The 21,107-nt window shown below is 42.5% G+C and overlaps 1 protein-coding gene across 1 annotated transcript in view; it reads right to left on the bottom strand.

Annotated features, from left to right (window-relative positions):
- Window positions 1-21,107, bottom strand: part of LOC115131247 (potassium voltage-gated channel subfamily H member 8-like) — a 147,963-nt gene that overhangs the window by 15,911 nt on the left and 110,945 nt on the right. Inside the window, exons 11-14 of the mRNA XM_065020286.1 lie at window positions 6,983-7,197; window positions 3,650-3,688; window positions 418-713; window positions 56-171 (exon numbers count right to left, since the gene is read on the bottom strand). Coding sequence (XP_064876358.1) covers window positions 56-171; window positions 418-713; window positions 3,650-3,688; window positions 6,983-7,197 — 666 coding nt within the window. The remainder of the gene's footprint in view (window positions 1-55; window positions 172-417; window positions 714-3,649; window positions 3,689-6,982; window positions 7,198-21,107) is intronic.

Raw genomic sequence — 21,107 nt, 5'->3', positions numbered from 1 at the left:
TTTGGATTGTGGTGGTGGGGGTTGTGGTTGTCATTGTGGTTATGGTTTTGGGGACCTGTAAATGTGGCAGGTGCATTCCCTGGACCTCTGACTGGACAGGCTCGACTAGAAGAGAAGGAGAACACTGGAGACGTCTCTGTACCTTCAGTGTCCTCCGTACCGTCCACAACCCTGGGGAATGAGAGAGAGAGGGAGACAAAGAGAGAGGGAGAGGTAGAGCAGAGAGAAAGAGAGAGAGGTAGAGAAGAGAGAGAGAGAGAGAGAGAGAGAGAGAGAGAGAGTGAAATAGCAAGAGAGAGAAGCGAAGGGAGGGGGAAGGGGAGGGAGAGAGAGTGACAGATTAGACATGAGGACTGATAAACAACTGACAAAAATAATTGACGAGTCAGTAGATTGCGTGATAGTATTAGCTGTTACCTAGGGCTGAGGTTGGAGGGGTCTAGCGTGGTGAGAGCTGTCTGGCGGATCTGGATCTTCTCCCTCAGTTTCCTAGTGCTCTGGTGTGTTCCTTCTCTGCCGCTGTGCAACTCTCTCTCCATCCCGGCTCTACCCGATGGAGACTTCCCAGAAGACACCTCTCTAGTGTACAGGATGCTGTTGCGCACCAATTCCGGAGATACAGATGCCAACTCATCTTCCTCCTCCTCTTCCTCCTGGTTCTCAATGATGGATGGATAGGACTGGATCACTCGTCCGTTGCCTCTCCCCTCTGTCTGCAGAGAGCGAGGAGAGAAAGAAAGAGGATGTAGGACAGAGAGCATTTGTTGTAAATTTAAACATCATTCCCTTAGCCTTCATTTAATTTCACAGACAGACAGGCAATATCACTTCTGTTTGCAGTCGCACAATAAACTCAATTTTGGGGACACCTAGTTATACTGATGAATCTGGGTGCTATGGAATTGAGAGAGTAGAAGATTGCTGTAACTATTTCTTTTATTTATCCTTTATTTAACTAGGCAAGTCAGTTAAGAACAAATTATTATGTACAATGAGGGCCTGCCCTGGCCAACCCTCCTCTAACCCGGACGACGCTGGGCCAATTGTGCGCCACCCTATAACTAAACGACTGTCTGGAACAGACAACACCATTGAGACCAGTACAGGATTCCATTGTACTGTGTGTCAGCCAAACGTCCACCTCAGAGTAGAATGTTCTATTTCCATAACAACTAAAGTTCTCTCAGGGTTCTGTGCTGTCAAGGCTGACTCAAGCACCTGCTCAGGTAACTAGTAACTGTAACAGATTACATTTAGAAAGTAACCTACCCAACCCTGGCTGTGATGAACGGCGTGAACCTGACCTCAATGATTCCAGTTGAAGCTCGCATCCGCTACAAGACCATGGTGCTTGCCTACGGAGCTGTGAGGGGAACGGCACCTCAGTACCTCCAGGCTCTGATCAGGCCCTACACCCAAACAAGGGCACTGCGTTCATCCACCTCTGGCCTGCTCGCCTCCCTACCACTGAGGAAGTACAGTTCCCGCTCAGCCCAGTCAAAACTGTTCGCTGCTCTGGCCCCCCAATGGTGGAACAAACTCCCTCACGACGCCAGGACAGCGGAGTCAATCACCACCTTCCGGAGACACCTGAAACCCCACCTCTTTAAGGAATACCTAGGATAGGATAAAGTAATCCTTGCCACCCCCCCCCCCTTAAAAGATTTAGATGCACTATTGTAAAGTGGCAGTTCCACTGGATGTCATAAGGTGAACGCAGCAATTTGTAAGTCGCTCTGGATATGACTTAAATGTAAATGTAAATGTAATTCTGATAACCTTTGAACACCCAATGAGTCAGATCTAGACTGCTAATCACATGCAATATGAGATGTTGATGGAGTAAAAAAACATGGAATTTATAAGCAGAAAATAGCATGAAATGTCTTTTGATTGATGTCCTATGTTCTCATTCTTTGTCAAAAGAAAATCACAGTTGAGGTTATTGAATCCAACTACTGAATGAGATTCAAAACGCTCATTGAAACAGCTGATGTCTAAATTATTACTGGCCCTGTGTACGCACATACACTCGCACACACACACTACCCCCTTACACCCTCCTTCACACACTGCAGGCCCCCTACCCTTCTCTGTTTAATAACCTGATCTAATACTGTTCCCACATTTCTACTCCTAATTCCATCACTTCCTCTTGTGAATAATGAATGGTGCTCCGCTCTGCTGTGTAATTGAACAAGTCGCCAAAGTTTCCCCGGCAGTCCGTCAATCAAATCAGCTCTTAAATTCAAACTTCCCCCACCAATTAATATCCCTCCATCACCTCATCCCTCATTCCTCTCCTTCTTCTGCCTCCGAACCCTTCCTCCCATCTCTCCATCACCATAAAAACGAACTGCTGACTTTATAAAGTCTCCGTTCAATCCTATTTTCTTTGTTTTAGGATAAGTGCAGTGATATGTGTTGTTTTACAGGGTAGCACAATTAGGTGCAGTGATGTGTTGTTTTACAGGGTAGCACGATAGGTGCAGTGATATGTGTTGTTTTACAGGGTAGCACGATAAGTGCAGTGATATGTGTTGTTTTACAGGGTAGCACGATAGGTGCAGTGATATGTGTTGTTTTACAGGGTAGCACGATAGGTGTAGTGATATGTGTTGTTTTACAGGGTAGCACGATAAGTGCAGTGATATGTGTTGTTTTACAGGGTAGCACAATAGGTGCAGTGACATGTGTTGTTTTACAGGGTAGCACGATAGGTGCAGTGATATGTTGTTTTACAGGGTAGCACGATAGGTGCAGTGATATGTGTTGTTTTACAGGGTAGCACGATAAGTGCAGTGATATGTGTTGTTTTACAGGGTAGCACGATAGGTGTAGTGATATGTGTTGTTTTACAGGGTAGCACGATAGGTGTAGTGATATGTGTTGTTTTACAGGGTAGCACGATAGGTGCAGTGATATGTTGTTTTACAGGGTAGCACGATAGGTGCAGTGATATGTTGTTTTACAGGGTAGCAAGATAGGTGCAGTGATATGTTGTTTTACAGGGTAGCAAGATAGGTGCAGTGATGTGTTGTTTTACAGGGTAGCACGATAGGTGCAGTGATATGTGTTGTTTTACAGGGTAGCACGATAGGTGCAGTGAAATGTGTTGTTTTACAGGGTAGCACGATAGGTGCAGTGATGTGTTGTTTTACAGGGTAGCACGATAGGTGCAGTGAAATGTGTTGTTTTACAGGGTAGCACGATAGGTGCAGTGATGTGTTGTTTTACAGGGTAGCACGATAGGTGCAGTGATGTGTTGTTTTACAGGGTAGCACGATAGGTGCAGTGATGTGTTGTTTTACAGGGTAGCACGATAGGTGCAGTGATATGTTGTTTTACAGGGTAGCACGATAGGTGCAGTGATATGTGTTGTTTTACAGGGTAGCACGATAGGTGCAGTGATGTGTTGTTTTACAGGGTAGCACGATAGGTGCAGTGATGTGTTGTTTTACAGGGTCAGCTATAGTAGTATGATAAGTGCAGTGAAATGTGTTGTTTTACAGGGTCAGACATAGTAGTAGGGCACCCCAGGAACAAGCTAGGGGTTTTGTGCTTTCTTCAAGGGCACAGATGGGTTTTTCACCTCGTCGGCTCTAACCACTAGGCTACCTGCTACCCCCAGTGTCTGCTGAGCCAGTACCTGTGTGTCCAATGGTTTGGTGGACAATCTGGATATGACCTGTAAAAAGATGGAAGAGAAAAGGGAGTGAATTCAACATGTCTATATTGTTAGCACAGCCCAACCCAGATGTTATCCTTCCTCTCAGAAACTGTCAGTGGTGGAAAAAATAACCAATTGTTATGCTTGAGTAAAATGAAAGGAAATGGGAAGTGGGATACCTAGTCAGTTGTACAACTGAATGCATTCAACTGAAACCCAACCACTCTGAATCAGAGAGGTGCGGGGGGCTGTCATAATTGACATCCACGTCTTCGGAGCCCGGGGAACAGTTGCCCAGGGGAAGAACGACAGATTTTTACCTTGTCAGCTCAGGGATTCCATCCAGAAATCTTTCGGTTACTGGCCCAACACTCTAAGATACCTTAATAGAAAATGACTCAAGTAAAAGTGAAAGTCACCCAGTAAAATACTACTTGAGTAAGTCTAAAAGTATTTGGTTTTAAATATACTAGTATCAAAAGTACATGTAATTACTAAAATATACTTAAGTTTCAAACATAAAAAGTATGAGTAATTTAAAATTCCTTACATGAAACAAACCAGGCAGCGCAATTTTCCCTGAACGAATCCCTGAGCTGACAAGGTAAAAATGGGTCGTTCTGCCCCTGAACAAGGCAGTTAACCCACTGTTCCTAGGCCATCATGGAAAATAAGAACTTGTTCTTAACTGACTTGCCTAGTTAAATAAAGGTAAGACAAAAAAATGTTTTACAAACAAAGCATTTGTGTTTAGTGAGTCTGCCAGATCAGACGCATTAGGGATGACCAGGGATGTTCTCTGTTTAGTGAGTCTGCCAGATCAGACGCATTAGGGATGACCAGGGATGTTCTTTTGATAAGTATGCAAATTGGACCATTTTCTGTCCTGTTATGCATTTAAAATGTAACAAGTACTTTTGGGTTTCAGGGAAAATGTATGGAGTAAAAAGTATATGATTTTCTTTTGGAATTTAGTGAAGTAAAAGTAAAAGTTGTAAAAAAAAATGTAATAGTAAAGTAAAGTACAGATACCCCCAAAAAACAATTTAAGTAGTACTTTAACGTATTTTTACTTAAGCACTTTACACCACTGAAAACTGTGTATGACATAATGTTGTTACAGGAAATCTCTTCTGAGATAACCCCTCTTCTAACCTTCCCCAAAGTCTCTGTCCTTATCTTGGCCTGCCGCTCTCAACACTTTAGTGTCACATGTCGCCCTGCAGCAGTGTCTGAGGGTGTGTGTGAGTGTTGGTTCTTCTATCCTTGTGGGGACCTAAAATCCCCAAAAGTCCAACCAAGGGTAGTAAAACAAGGAGAATTTGACAAGGCTATTTTAAGCTTAGGGGTTAGGGTTACAATTAGGGTAAGGGGTTAGTGGTTAAGTTTAGGGTTAGGATTTAGGTTTAGGGTTAGGATTTAGGTTTGGGGTTAGGGTTAGGGTAAGGGTAAGAGTAAGGGTAACGGTTAGGGTTAGGGTAAGGGTTAGGGTTAGGGTTAGGGTAAGGGGTTAGTGGTTAAGTTTAGGGTTAGGATTTAGGTTTAGGGTTAGGGTAAGGGTAAGGTTTAGGTAAAGTAGGATATTGAATGGAAATGAATTTGAGGTCCCCACGAGGATAGAAGAAAATAATGTGTGTGTGTGTGTGTGTGTGTGTGTGTGTGTGTGTGTGTGCGTGCGTGCGTGCGTGCGTGCGTGCGGCGTGCGTGCGTGCGTGCGTGCGTGTGTGTGTGTGTGCTTGTGCGCATGTGTACAGAGAAAAAAGAGAAATCATATAAAAATAATAGCACAAGAAATAAATACACAATGAGTAAGGATAACTTGGTTATATACATATGGGACCAGTAGCGAGTCGATGTGCAGGGGTAACTGGGTTACATATTTACACATAGGTAGGGATAAAATGACTAGTCAACATGATAGATAATGAACAGTAGCATCAGCGTATGTGATGAGTCAAAAGAGTCCGTGCAAATTGGGTCAATGCAGAAGGTCCGGGTAGCTATTTGTTAACAATTTAACTAACTATTTAGCAGTCTTATGGCTTGGGTGTAGAAGCTGTTTAGGGTCCGGTTGGTTCCAGACTTAGTACATTAGTACTGCTTGCCATTTGGTAGCAGAGAGAACAATCTGTGACTTGGGTGACTTTGCCAATTCTCTGGGCCTTCCTCTGACACCGGCTGATATAGAGGTCCTGGATGGCGGGGAGCTCGGCACCTGTGATGTACTGGGCCTTACACACTACCCTCTGAAGCGCCTTGCGGTCGGATGCCAAGCAGATGCCATACCGAGCGGTGATGCAGCAAGTCAAGATGCTCTCAATGGTGCAGCTATAGAATGTTTTGAGGATCTGAGGACCCATGCTGAATCTTTTCATCATCCCGAGGGGGAAAAGGCATTGTCATGCCCTCTTCACGGCGGTGTTGCTGTGTGTGGACCATGATAATTCCTTAGCGATGTGGACACTGAGGAACTTGAAGCTCTCGACCAATAGAGGGAATTTAGCTCATCTGGTAGGCTCACATCACTGGGCAGCTCGCGACTGGGTTTCCCTTGTAATCCGTGATAGTTTACAAGCCCTGCCACATCCGACAAGCGTCAGAGCCGGTGTAGTAGGATTCGATCTTGGTCCTGTATTGACATTTAGCCTGTTTCATAGTTCGTCGGCGGGCATAGCTGGATTTCTTATAAGCATCCGGATTAGTGTCCCACTCCTTGAAAGCCGCAGCTCTAGCGTTTAGCTCAGAATGAATGTTGCCTGTAATCCATGGCTTCTGGTTGGGATATGTACTTGTGGGGACGATGTCGTCAATGCACTTAATAATGATGCTGGTGACTGATGTGGTGAACTCCTCAATGCCATCGGATGAATCGCGAAACATATTCCAGTCTGTGCTAGTGAACCAGTCCTGTAGTTTAGCATCCACTTCATCGGACCACTTCCGTATTGAGCCCCTGGTACTTCCTGTTTGAGTTTTTGCTTGTAAGCAGGAATCAGGAGGAAAGAGTTATTATTGTCAGATTTGCCAAAGGGAGGGCAAGGGAGAGCTTTGTATGCGTCTCTGTATGTGGAGTAAGGGTGATGAATAGTTTTTCCCCTCTACTTGCACAGGTGACATGCTGGTAGAAATGAGTTAAAACGCATTTCAGTTTTCCTGCAGTAAAGTCACTGGCCACTAGGAGCGCCGCCTCCGGATGAGCATTTCCTTGTTTACCTATGGCCCTATACAGCTTGTTGAGCATGGTCTTACTATGTGTGTGTGTGTGCGTGCCTGATTCCATGTGTAACTGTGTGGGTGTTTTACGTCACTCACATGGCACTCGTGTCCCTCCCTCAGGTTGTATGTGAGGTCCAGATGGATGTCTTGGACAAAGCGGCTGGTGTACTCTGGGTAGAGGTCCAGTACCTCATACAGACCACTCAGGTTGATACACTGCAGGTCACAGTAGGTTAGGGCCTTCACATCTGCGTTGGTCTTTATCACCCGGTCATCTATAGACATGTTGGCCCCGATCAGGTCACCCTTACCTGGGGAGGGAGAGGGAGTGGTGGAGGTTTCAGACAGAGAGTTCTAAATATAGAATAGACAAAGCCCCCTATCATGTAATTTCTAGGGCTGTACTTCTGTGTCATGGAATGTTCTTAATATGTGGCCATAAGTTAAAAACACAAAACAGAATCTGATCAGTCATAGATCATAGTTAGAATATAACATATAATATGTTTCATGTCATAAAGTGACACTATCTTTCTGTTTTCATAGACTGTTTACTCTGCTCCCATTTTCTTGTGTGTACTGTGTTGGATGTCTGATTAGATTTGATTAGGATATATTTTTTGGGGGGGCGGCTGGCAGAGATGGGCAGTATTTCTGTTACATGTGTTTGAAATATGTATTTCATTTACTTCAATTACTATTTTGTGGCCCCTTTTCACCCTGCATTGGTATCAGAAGTCTGATAGCCCTATGGTGCGATAAGAGTGTTTGCTAACTGAATACATTACAAGACCAAAAGTATGTGTTAGATAGATAGCAGTGGTGTAAAGTACTTAAGTAAAAATAATTCAAAGTACTTTGGGTATTTGTACTATACTTTACTGTTTATATTATTGCAACATTACTTTTACTTCACTACATTCCGAAATAAAATGTACTTTTTACTCCATATATTGTCCTTGACACTCAAAATGTACTCGTTATATTTTGACAAGGGATTTTGACATCCCTGGTCATCCCTACTGTATCTGATCTGGCAGACTCACTAAACATAAATGCTTAACTTGTAAATTATGTCTGAGTGTCGGAGTGTGCCCCTGGCTATCCGTCAATAAAAAATTAAATTAAATAGTTTGCTTAATATAAGGAAAATAATGAATTTTAAATTATTTATAGTTTTACTTTTGATACTTAAGTATTTTTTTTAAACATAATACTTTTAGACTTTTACTCAAGTAGTATTTTACTGGGTGACATTTACTTTTGAGTCATTTTCTATTAAGGTATCTTTACATTTACTCAAGTATGACAATTTAGTACTTTTTCCACCACTGATAGATAGTTGGTTAGTTCGATAGTTGGTTAGTTCGATAGATAACTAGATAGATAGTTGGTTAGTTCGATAGATAATTAGATAGATAGTTGGTTAGTTCGATAGATAATTAGATAGATAGTTGGTTAGTTCGATAGATAATTAGATACATAATTGGTTAGTTCGATAGTTGGTTAGTTCGATAGATAATTAGATAGATAGTTGGTTAGTTCGATAGATAATTAGATAGATAGTTGGTTAGTTCGATAGATAATTAGATAGATAATTGGTTAGTTCGATCGATAATTAGATAGATAGTTGGTTAGTTCGATAGATAATTAGATAGATAGTTGGTTAGTTCAATAGATAATTAGATAGATAATTGGTTAGTTCGATAGATAACTAGATAGTTGGTTAGTTCGATAGATAATTAGATAGATAATTGGTTAGTTCGATAGATAATTAGATAGATAGTTGGTTAGTTCGATAGATAATTAGATAGATAATTGGTTAGTTCGATAGATAATTAGATAGATAATTGGTTAGTTCGATAGATAATTAGATAGATAGTTGGTTAGTTCGATAGATAATTAGATAGATAGTTGGTTAGTTTGATAGATAATTAGATAGATAATTGGTTAGTTCGATAGATAATTAGATAGATAATTGGTTAGTTCGATAGATAATTAGATAGATAGTTGGTTAGTTCGATAGATAATTAGATAGATAGTTGGTTAGTTCGATAGATAATTAGATAGATAGTTGGTTAGTTCGATAGATAATTAGATATATAATTGGTTAGTTCGATAGATAATTAGATAGATAATTGGTTAGTTCGATAGATAATTAGATAGATAGTTGGTTAGTTCGATAGATAATTAGATAGATAGTTGGTTAGTTCGATAGATAATTAGATAGATAGTTGGTTAGTTCGATAGATAATTAGATAGATAGTTGGTTAGTTCGATAGATAATTAGATAGATAGTTGGTTAGTTCGATTGTAAGTTACATAGGTAGTTGGTTAGTTCGATAGTTGGTTAGTTGGTTAGTTCGAAAGTTGGTTAGTTGGTTAGTTCGAAAGTTGGTTAGTTCGATAGTTGGTTAGTTCGATAGATAGTTGGATATTTGGTTGGTTCGACGGTTGGATAGTTGGTTGATTAGTTCGATAGTTGGTTATTTCGATAGATAGTTGGTTGGTTAGTTCGACAGTTGGTTAGTTAGTTCAATAGTTGATTATTTTGATAGATAGTTGGTTGGTTAGTTCGACAGTTGGTTGGTTAGTTTGACAGTTAGTTGGTTAGTTCGACAGTTGGTTGGTTAGTTTGACAGTTGGTTGGTTAGTTTGACACTTGGTTAGATGGACAGTTGGTTAGTTCAATAGTTGGTTAGTTAGTTCAATAGTTAGTTGGTTAGTTCGACAGTTAGTTGGCTAGTTCGATAGTTAGTTGGTTAGTTCGATAGTTGGTTATTTCGATAGATGGTTGGTTGGTTGGTTAGTTCAACAGTTGGTTGGTTAGTTCGACAGTTGGTTGGTTATTTCGACAGTTGGTTAGTTTGACAGTTGGCTGGTTAGTTCGATAGTTGGTTTGTTTGACAGTTGGTTGGTTAGTTTGACAGTTGGTTGGTTAGTTCGAAAGTTGGTTGGTTGGTTCGATAGTTGGTTATCTTGACAGTTGGTTGGTTAATGCGATAGATGGTTAGTTTGATAGTTAGTTGGTTAGATAGATATTTGGTTAGTAGGTTAGTTATTTTGATAGTTGGTTAGTTCGATAGTTGGTTAGATAGATAGTTAATTAGTTGGTTAGTTGGTTAGTTTGGTAGTTAGTTCGATAGTTGGTTAGTTCCATAGTTGGTTAGTTCCATAGTTGGTTAGTTTGGTAGTTAGTTCGATAGTTGATTAGTTCCATAGTTGGTTAGTTCAATAGATACAATGTATTCGGAAAGCATTCAGATCCCTTCCCTTTTTTCACATAGATAATTAGATAGATTGTTGGTTAGTTCGATAGTAAGTTACATAGATAGTTGGTTAGTTCGATAGTTGGTTAGTTGGTTAGTTTGATAGTTACTTGGTTAGTTCGAAAGTTGGTTAGTTCGATAGTTGGTTAGTTCGATAGATAGTTGGTTATTTCGATAGTTGGATAGTTGCTTGGTTCGACAGTTAGTTGGTTAGTTCGACAGTTAGTTGGTTAGTTTGACAGTTAGTTGGTTAGGTCGACAGTTGTTGGTTAGTTAGACAGTTAGTTGGTTAGCTCGACAGTTGGTTAGTTCGATAGTTAGTTACATAGATAGTTGAGAAGTTTGATAGCTGGTTAGTTTGACAGTTAGTTGGTTAGTTCGACAGTTGTTGGTTAGTTCGACAGTTGGATAGCTTGTTAGTTTGACAGATAGTTGGTTAGTTCAATAGTTGGTTAGTTCGATAGATAGTTGGTTAGTTGGATAGTTGGTTAGTTTGACAGTTAGTTGGTTAGTTCGGCAGTTGGTTAGTTCGACAGTTGGTCAGTTCGATAGTTTGTTAGTTTGATAGTTATATAGATAGCTGGTTAGTTCAATAGTTGGTTAGTTTGACAGTTAGTTGGTTAGTTTGACAGTTGTTGGTTAGTTCGACAGTTGGTTAGTTCAACAGTTTGTTAGTTCGACAGTTGGTTAGTTCGATAGATAGTTCAACAGTTGGTTGGTTAGTTTGACAGTTGGTTGGTTAGTTCAACAGTTGGTTAGTTCGACAGTTGGTTAGTTTGACAGTTCATTAGTTCAATAGTTGGTTAGTTAGTTCGATAGTTAGTTGGTTAGTTCGGCAGTTGGTTAGTTGGTTAGTTCGATAGTTGTTTACATAGATAGTTGGATAGTTGGATAGTTGGTTAGTTCAATAGTTGGATAGCTTGTTAGTTTGACAGTTAGTTGGTTAGTTTGATAGTTGACTAGTTCGATAGATAGTTGGTTAGTTTGACAGTTAGTTGGTTAGTTCGACAGTTGGTTGATTAATTAGTTAGATAGTTGGTTAGTTCAATAGTTAGTTTCATAGATAGTTGGTTAGTTCGACAGTTGGTTAGTGAGTTTGACAGTTGGTTAGTTAGTTCGACAGTTGGTTAGTTCGACAGTTGGTTAGTTTGACAGTTGGTTAGTTTGACAGTTGGTTAGTTCAATAGTTGGTTAGTTAATTTGATAGTTAGTTGGTTATTTGACAGTTGGTTAGTTCGATAGTTGGTTACATAGATAGTTGGTTAGTTCGATAGTTGGACAGTTGGTTAGTTGGATAGTTGGTTAGTTCAACAGTTAGTTGGTTAGTTGGATAGTTGGTTGGTTCGATAGATAGTTGGTTAGTTGATTAGTTCAATAGTTGGTAAGTTCAATAGTTGGTTAGTTCGATAGATAGTTGGTTAGTTCGACAGTTAGTTGGTTAGTTCGACAGTTGGTTGGTTAGTTAGTTAGATAGTTGGTTAGTTCGATAGTTAGTTTCATAGATAGTTGGTTAGTTCGACAGTTGGTTAGTGAGTTCGACAGTTGGTTAGTTCGTTCGACAGTTGGTTAGTTCGACAGTTGGTTAGTTTGACAGTTGGTTAGTTCAATAGTTGGTTAGTTAATTTGATAGTTAGTTGGTTAGTTTGACAGTTGGTTAGTTCGATAGTTGGTTACATAGATAGTTGGTTAGTTCGATAGTTGGACAGTTGGTTAGTTGGATAGTTCAACAGTTAGTTGGTTAGTTCGATAGTTGGTTGGTTCGATAGATAGTTGGTTAGTTGATTAGTTCAATAGTTGGTAAGTTCAATAGTTGGTTAGTTCGATAGATAGTTGGTTAGTTCGACAGTTGGTTGGTTAGTTTGACAACTTTCCAGAAACAAGTCTCTTACAGTTGCCGCTTGCTATAGACCAGATCTATAGTGCCTTCCTCACCATCTTATATAAGCATGCCCCATTCAAGAAATGTAGAACCACTCTAGACCTGACTGCCCTTGACCAGCACAAAAACACCCTGTGGCGTTCTGCATTAGCATTGAATATCCCCTGTGATATGTAACTTTTCAGGAAGGAACCAATATACACAGGCAGTTAGGAAAGCTAAGGCTATCTGTTTAAAACAGACATTTTCATCCTGTAGCACAAACTCAAAAAAGTTTTGGGACACTGTAAAGTCCATGGAGAATAAGAGCACCTCCTCCCAGCTGCCCTGAGGCTAGGAAACACTGTCACCACTGATAAATCCGCTATAATTGAGAATTTCAAGAAGCATTTTTCTACGGCCGGCCATGCTTTCCACCTGGCTACCCCTACCCCGGTCAACAGCCCTACACCCCCCACAGCAACTCGCCCAAGCCTCTCCCATTTCTCCTTCACCCAAATCCAGATAGCTGATGATCTGAAAGAGCTGCAAAATCTGGACCCCTACAAATCAGCCGGGCTAGACAATCTGGACCCTCTCTTTTGAAAGTTATGTGCCGAAATTGTTGCAACCCTATTACTAGCCTGTTCAAACTCTCTTTCGTGTCGTCCGAGATTCCCAAAGATTGGATAGCTGCCGCGGTCATCCCCCTCTTCAAAGGGGGAAACACTCTAGACCCAAACTGCTATAGACCTATATCTATCCTACCCTGCCTTTCTAAGGCATTTGCAAGCCAAGTTAACAAACAGATTACCGACCATTTCGAATCCCACCGTACCTTCTCCGCTATGCAATCTGGTTTCAGAGCTGGTCATGGGTGCACCTCAGCCACGCTCAAGGTCCTAAACAATATCATAACCGCCATCGATAAGAGACAATACTGTACCGCCGTATTCATCGACCTGGCCAAGGCTTTCGACTCTGTCACTCTTATCGGCAGACTCAACAGCCTTGGTGTCTCAAATGACTGCCTCGCCTAGATCACCAACAACTTCTCTGATAGAGTTCATTGTGTCATATCGGAGGGCCTGTTGTCCGGACCTCTGGCAGTCTCTATGGGGGTGCCACAGAGTTCAATTCTCGGGCCGACTCTCTTCTCTGTATACATCAATGATGTTGCTCTTGCTGCTGGTGATTCTCTGATCCACCTCTACGCAGACGACACCATTCTGTATACTTCTGGCTCTTCTTTGGACACTGAGTTAAACTTCTTTATTCTAAGGGGCAGTATTTTGAAGTTTGGATGACAAACGTGCCTAAAGTAAACTGCCTGTTACTCAGGCCCAGAAGCTAGGATTATTATACCTTTATTTCAACAAGGAACACAGACTGAGACCAAGGTCTCTTACAGCTGGGCCCTGCGTATAGATGTTTACACATACAGTTTAGGTACAACGATTATGAAACTACCCAAGGCAAACAAAACGATCACAGATAACACAAATAAATACTGCAACAGATTACATTTACACACAGGTTATTCCCCTAACAGGTTATTCCCCTAACAGCACAATAATTTGCATTACCCAAAACAGTTACAAGTAATACAAAAATAAAAATCCTCCAATAAATATTTAAAACGGGGGACAAGAATGGGCAAGGATATGCATATAATTGGTATATTTGGATAGAAAACACTGTCTGTGAGTATAACAGAACTGATATGGCAGGCGAAAACCCGAGGAAAATCCATCCAGCAAATGGATTTATTTGATGTGAGTGGTTTTCCATTGAAAGCCTATTGACTATGTAGGGTTTAGCGCTCAGATTGCAGTTCCTTTGGCTTCCACTATATGTCAACAGTATTTAGACATGATTTCAGGCTTGTTTTTTGAAAAACGACGACAAATAAGACCTTTTGGTAAGTGGTCTATGGAATCATGCAGTACTGGTTTGCGCGCGTGACTGTGTGTGCGCTCTTTGTTCTTTTTCCTTTCTATTGAATACGCTATTGTCCGGTTGAAATAGTGTTGATTATTTAGATAATTGACAACCTGAGGATTAATTATAAACATCATTTGACATGTTTCGAACTTTACCGGTACTATTAGGATGTATTCGTCTGCATGTTTTGACCGCCTTTGAGCCAGTGGATTACTGAACAAAACACGCCAACAAAACAGACTTTTTGGGATATAAAGAGGGACTTTATCGAACAAAACAACCATTTATTGTGTAGCTGGGACCCTTTGGATTGCCAACATCGATATTTCTGACTTTCGTGATGCCTCTGCTTGGTTGGAAAATGTTTGTATGCTTCTGTAAGCAGGGCACTGTCCTCAGATAATCGCATGGTATGCTTTCACCGTAAAGCCTTTTTGAAATCTGACAAAGCGGCTGGATTAACCTTTCGACCCACCTCGACAACATCCGGTGAAATTGCAGAGCGCTAAATTCAAATGACATAAATATAAATATTTAACATTCATGAAAATACAAGTGTCATACATCAAAATAAAGCTTGTCAGATTTCAAAAAAGCTTTACGTCAAAAGCACACCATGCAAGGACAGCGCCCCGTATATAAAAGCATGAAAAACAATTCGACCAGGCAGGTGGTGAGGAGACAGATTCTCGCCACGCCACCTGGTAGGAGCGACCTGTCAGGTAGGACGCAATCCAAGCGTGGGCCGCGCCGGAGATGCCCAACTCGGAGAGGGTGGAGAGGAGGATCTGATGGTTCACAGTATCGAAGGCAGCCGATAGGTCTAGAAGGATGAGAGCAGAGGAGAGAGAGTTAGCTTTAGCAGTGCGGAGCGCCTCCGTGATACAGAGAAGAGCAGTCTCAGTTGAATGACTAGTCTTGAAACCTGACTGATTTGGATCAAGAAGGTCATTCTGAGAGAGATAGCGGGAGAGCTGGCCAAGGACGGCACGTTCAAGAGTTTTGGAGAGAAAAGAAAGAAGGGATACTGGTCTGTAGTTGTTGACATCGGAGGGATCGAGTGTAGGTTTTTTCAGAAGGGGTGCAACTCTCGCTCTCTTGAAGACGGAAGGGACGTAGCCAGCGGTCAGTGATGAGTTGATGAGCGAGGTGAGGTAAGGGAGAAGGTCTCCGGAAATGGTCTGGAGAAGAGAGGAGGGGATAGGGTCAAGCGGGCAGGTTGTTGGGCGGCCGGGCCGTCACAAGACGCGAGACTTCATCTGGAGAGAGAGGGGAGAAAGAGGTCAGAGCACAGGGTAGGGCAGTGTGACCAGAACCAGCGGTGTCGTTTGACTTAGCAAACGAGGATCGGATGTCGTCGACCTTCTTTTCAAAATGGTTGACGAAGTCATCTGCAGAGAGGGAGGAGGGGGAGGGGAGGGGGATTCAGGAGGGAGGAGAAGGTGGCAAAGAGCTTCCTAGGGTTAGAGGCAGATGCTTGGAATTTAGAGTGGTAGAAAGTGGCTTTAGCAGCAGCGACAGAAGAGGAAAATGTAGAGAGGAGGGAGTGAAAGGATGCCAGGTCCGCAGGGAGGGGAGTTTTCCTCCATTTCCGCTCGGCTGCCCGGAGCCCTGTTCTGTGAGCTCGCAATGAGTCGTCGAGCCACGGAGCGGGAGGGAGGACCGAGCCGGCCTGGAGGATAGGGGACATAGAGAGTCAAAGGATGCAGAAAGGGAGGAGAGGAGGGTTGAGGAGGCAGAATCAGGAGATAGGTTGGAGAAGGTTTGAGCAGAGGGAAGAGATGATAGGATGGAAGAGGAGAGAGTAGCGGGGGAGAGAGAGCGAAGGTTGGGACGGCGCGACACCATCCGAGTAGGGGCAGTGTGGGAAGTGTTGGATGAGAGCGAGAGGGAAAAGGATACAAGGTAGTGGTCGGAGACTTGGAGGGGAGTTGCAATGAGGTTAGTGGAAGAACAGCATCTAGTAAAGATGAGGTCGAGCGTATTGCCTGCCTTGTGAGTAGGGGGAAGGTGAGAGGGAGAGGTCAAAAGAGGAGAGGAGTGGAAAGAAGGAGGCAGAGAGGAATGAGTCAAAGGTAGACGTGGGGAGGTTAAAGTCGCCCAGAACTGTGAGAGGTGAGCCGTCCTCAGGAAAGGAGCTTATCAAGGCATCAAGCTCATTGATGAACTCTCCGAGGGAACCTGGAGGGCGATAAATGATAAGGATGTTAAGCTTGAAAGGGCTGGTAACTGTGACAGCATGGAATTCAAAGGAGGCGATAGACAGATGGGTAAGGGGAGAAAGAGAGAATGACCACTTGGGAGAGATGAGGATCCCGGTGCCACCACCCCGCTGACCAGAAGCTCTCGGGGTGTGCGAGAACACGTGGGCGGACGAAGAGAGAGCAGTAGGAGTAGCAGTGTTATCTGTGGTGATCCATGTTTCCGTCAGTGCCAAGAAGTCGAGGGACTGGAGGGAGGCATAGGCTGAGATGAACTCTGCCTTGTTGGCCGCAGATCGGCAGTTCCAGAGGCTACCGGAGACCTGGAACTCCACGTGGGTCGTGCGCGCTGGGACCACCAGATTAGGTGGCCGCGCCACGCGGTGTGGAGCGTTTGTATGGTCTGTGCAGAGAGGAGAGAACAGGGATAGACAGACACATAGTTGACAGGCTACAGAAGAGGCTACGCTAATGCAAAGGAGATTGGAATGACAAGTGGACTACACGTCTCGAATGTTCAGAAAGTTGAGCTTACGTAGCAAGAATCTTATTGACTAAAATGATTAAAAATGATACAGTACTGCTGAAGTAGGCTAGGTGGCAGTGGCTGCGTTGTTGACTTTGTAGGCTAGCTGGCAGTGGCTGCGTTGTTGATTACGTTACGTTGCGTTAAAAGAACGACAATAGCTGGCTAGGTAACCTAGAAAATCGCTCTAGACTACACAATTATCTTTGATACAGAGACGGCTATGTAGCTAGCTATGTAGCTAGCTACGATCAAACAAATCAAACCGTTGTACTGTAATGAAATGAAATGAAAATGTGATACTACCTGTGGAGCGAGGCGGAATGCGACCGGGTTGTTGAGTTCTAATCGGTAGACGTTGGCTAGCTGTTAGCTAGCTAGCAGTGTCTCCTACGTTAAGGACGACAAATAGCTGGCTGCGTTGTTGATTCAGGGGCTAGCTGGCTAGCTAGCTAGCAGTGTTGATTACGTTACGTTGCGTTAAAAGAACGACAATAGCTGGCTAGGTAACCTAGAAAATCGCTCTAGACTACACAATTATCTACACAATTATCTTTGATACAGAGACGGCTATGTAGCTAGCTATGTAGACGGTGGGCGTTAGCTAGCTGGCTAGCTGCTGGGCAGATACGTTAGGACGACGAAATACGATAATTATGCAATTATCTTTGATACAAAGATGGCTATGTAGCTAGCTAAGAAGAAATTGCTAAGATTAGACAAATCAAACCGTTGTACTATAATGAAATGTAATGAAAAGTTATACTACCTGCAGACCGAAGTGCGGATGCGACTGCTCGCTCCAACCCGGAAGTAGCAGGTATATGGTACCCATATACTACCCACCACTGCGACCTTCACTCATGCTGCCAAACATACCCTCGTAAAACTGACCATCCTACCAATCCGATGTCATTTACAAAATAGCCTCCACTCTATTCAACAAATTGGATGCAGTCCTTCACGTGCCATCCGTTTTGACACCAAAGACCCATATACTACCCACCACTGCGACCTGTACGCTCTCGTTGACGGGCCCTCACTTCATACTCGTCGCCAAACCCACTGGCTCCAGGTCATCTACAAGTCTTTGCTAGGTAATGCTCCGCCTTATCTCAGCTCACTGGTCACCATAGCAGCACCCACCCGCAGCACTCGCTCCAGCAGGTATATTTCACCAATCACCCCCAAAGCCAATTCCTCCTTTGTCCAACTTTCCTTCCAGTTCTCTGCTGCCAATGACTGGAATGAACTGCAAAAATCAATGAAGCTGGAGACTCATATTTCCCTCACTAGCTTTAAGCACCAGCTGTCAGAGAAGCTCACAGATCACTGCACCTGTACATAGACCATCTGTAAATAGCCCTTTCCAACTACCTCATCCCCATACTGTATTTATTTATCTTGCTCCTTTGCACCCCAGTATCTCTACTTGCACATTCATCTTCTGCACATCTATCACTCCAGTGTTTAATTGCTATATTGAAATTACTTCGCCACCAAGGCCTATTTATTGCCTTTACCTCCCTTATCTTACGTTATTTGCACACAATGTATATAGATGTTTTCTACTGTATTATTGACTGAATGTTTGTTTATTCCATGTGTAACTCTGTGTTGTTGTATGTGTCGAACTGCCTTGCTTTATCTTGGCCAGGTCGCAAGTTGTAAATGAGAACTTGTTCTCAACTAGCCTACCTGGTTAAAGAAAGGTGAAATAAAATAAATAAATGAACATTCCCATTGTTCCTCAACTGTAGTGTATGATATACCATTTAGCTCTGAGTCTCTACTTTTATCCAATGTAAAAAACAAAATCTAAAATGTTGCTACACAAGACTGATTTGGGCCGGTCGGTCAGATTTTGTAACATTACAGCCATATTCTAAAATGGATTATAAAAAAGACAAAGACAAAGTGAAAACAGGTTTAGACATTTTTACTAATTTATTACAAATGAAAAACAGAAATGACTTATTTACATAACCTCTACAGGTTCGTTAATAATATGCATGTCTTTGCTTCAGGTCCTGAGCTACAGGCAGTTAGATTTGGTTATGTCATTTTAGGAAAAAAAAAAAAAAAAAAGGGTTGGATATTAGATCCATCCTGTTCCCATTGATCATCCTTGAGATGTTTCTGTCTATTTGAACTGGTCAGTTTGTCTAGGAAATCCTGTCCAACGCTGCTTTTCATTTTTTTTTATTGTGTATTACAACTGCATAAGTGTTGCTCTACAATTTCTGATGGACTGTTTTGAAATCAGTTGAATTTGAGTATGATAGCTAAAGAGATGGAGAAAACACCTGTCTCCGGATTACATCTTTAAACTAAGGGCAACCATGGCATCCGACAGGAGACGCATCGAACCATGAATGATGTATAAAGGTAAGATAGTCTAGCTAGCTACATTTTCAGATAATACAGATAGAGGTAGGTCATTTTAGGTGAAGATTGAAAAAAGGGTTGAATCTTTACGAGTGTATTTAGACCCTCAGGTGCATCCTGTTTCCATTGATCATCCTTGAGATGTTTCTACAACTTGATTGCAGTCCACCTGTGGTAAATTCAATTGATTGGACATGAATTGGATAGGCACACACCTTGGAAAGGCACATACCTGTCTATATAAAGGTCCCAGAGTTGACCGTGCATGTCAGAGCAAACACCAAGCCATGAGGTCGAGGAATTGTCTGTAGAGCTCTGGGACAGGATTGTGTCGAGGCACAGATCTGGGGAAGGGTATCAAAACGTTTCTGCAGCATTGAAGGTCCCCAAGAATACAAAGGCCTCCATCATTCTTAAATGGAATAAGTTTGGAACCACAAAGACACTTCCTGAAGCTAGCCGCTCGGGAAATCTGAGCAATCGGGGGAGAAGGGTCTTGGTCAGGGAGGTGACTTGACAGCCCGCTTGGAGTTTGCCAAAAGGCACCTAATTGACTCTCAGACCATGAGAAACAAGATGAAACCATGATTGAACTATTTGGCCTCAATGCCAAGCATTGGAGGAAACCTGGCACCATCCCTACAGTGAAGCACGGTGGTGGCAGTGTCATGCTATGGGGATGTTTTCAGCGGCAGGGACTGGGAGACTAGTCAGGATCGAGTAAAGAGAGATCCTTGATGAAAACCTGCTCCAGAGTGCTCAGGACCTTAGACTGAGGTGAAGGTTCACCCAACAGGACAACGACCCTAAGCACACAGCCAAGACAATGCAGGAGTGGCTTTGGGACAAGTCTCTGGATGTTCTTGAGTGGCCCAGCCAGAGCCCAGACTTGAACCCGAAAGAACATCTCTGGAGAGACCTGAAAATATCTGTGCATTGACGCTCCCCATCCAACCTGACAGAGCTTGAGAGGATCTGCAGAGAAGAATGGTAGAAACTCCCCAAATACAGGTGTGCCAAGCTTGTAGATTCATACCCAAGAAGGCTCAAGGCTGTCAGTGCATTCAACTAAGGTAGATTAACAACAACATATCACAGTCATAGCAAGTACAATGTTGATGAGAATGCTGGTGCTGTTCAGGCCAACTACAGTTGAAGTCGGAAGTTTACATACACCTTAGCCAAATACATTTAAACTCAGTTTTTCACAATTTCTGACATTTAATCCTAGTAAAAATTCCCTGTTTTAGGTCAGTTAGGATAACCACTTTATTTGAAGAATGTGAAATGTCAGAATAATAGTATATAGAATGACTTATTTTATCTTTAAGTTCTTTCATCACATTCCCAGTGGGTCATAAGTTTACATACAATCAATTAGTATTTGGTAGCATTTGCCTTTAAATTGCTTAAAATTTGGGTCAAATGTTTCGGGTTGCCTTCCACAAGCTTCCCACAATAAGTTGGGTGAATTGTGGCCTATTCCTCCTGACAGAGCTGGTTTGTAGGCCTCCTTGCTCGCACACGCTTTTTCAGTTCTGCCCACAAATTTTCTATAGGATTGAGGCCAGGGCTTTGTGATGGCCACTCCAATACCTTGACTATGTTGTCCTTAAGTCATTTTGCCACAACTTTGGAAGTATGCTTGGGGTCATTGTCCATTTGGAAGACCCATTTGCGACCAAGCTTTAACTTCTTGACTGATGTCTTGAGATGTTGCTTCAATATATCCACATCATTTCCCCTCCTCATGATAACATCTATTTTGTGAAGTGCACCAGTCCCTCCTGCAGCAAAGCACCCCACAACATGATGCTGCAACCTCCGTGCTTCACGGTTAGCATGGTGTTCTTCGGCTTGCAAGCATCCCCCTTTTTCCTCCAAACATAACGATGGTCATTATGGCCAAACAGTTTTATTTTTGCTTCACATTTCTCCAAAAAGTACTATTTTTCTCCCCATCCACAGTTGCAAACCGTAGTCTGTTGTTTTTATGGCGGTTTTGGAGCAGTGGCTTCTTCCTTGCTGAGCGGCC

This window comes from Oncorhynchus nerka, linkage group LG7 (assembly GCF_034236695.1).
Source record: "Oncorhynchus nerka isolate Pitt River linkage group LG7, Oner_Uvic_2.0, whole genome shotgun sequence".
NCBI lineage: Eukaryota > Metazoa > Chordata > Actinopteri > Salmoniformes > Salmonidae > Oncorhynchus > Oncorhynchus nerka.
This window is presented reverse-complemented; position numbering and strand designations above follow the sequence as displayed.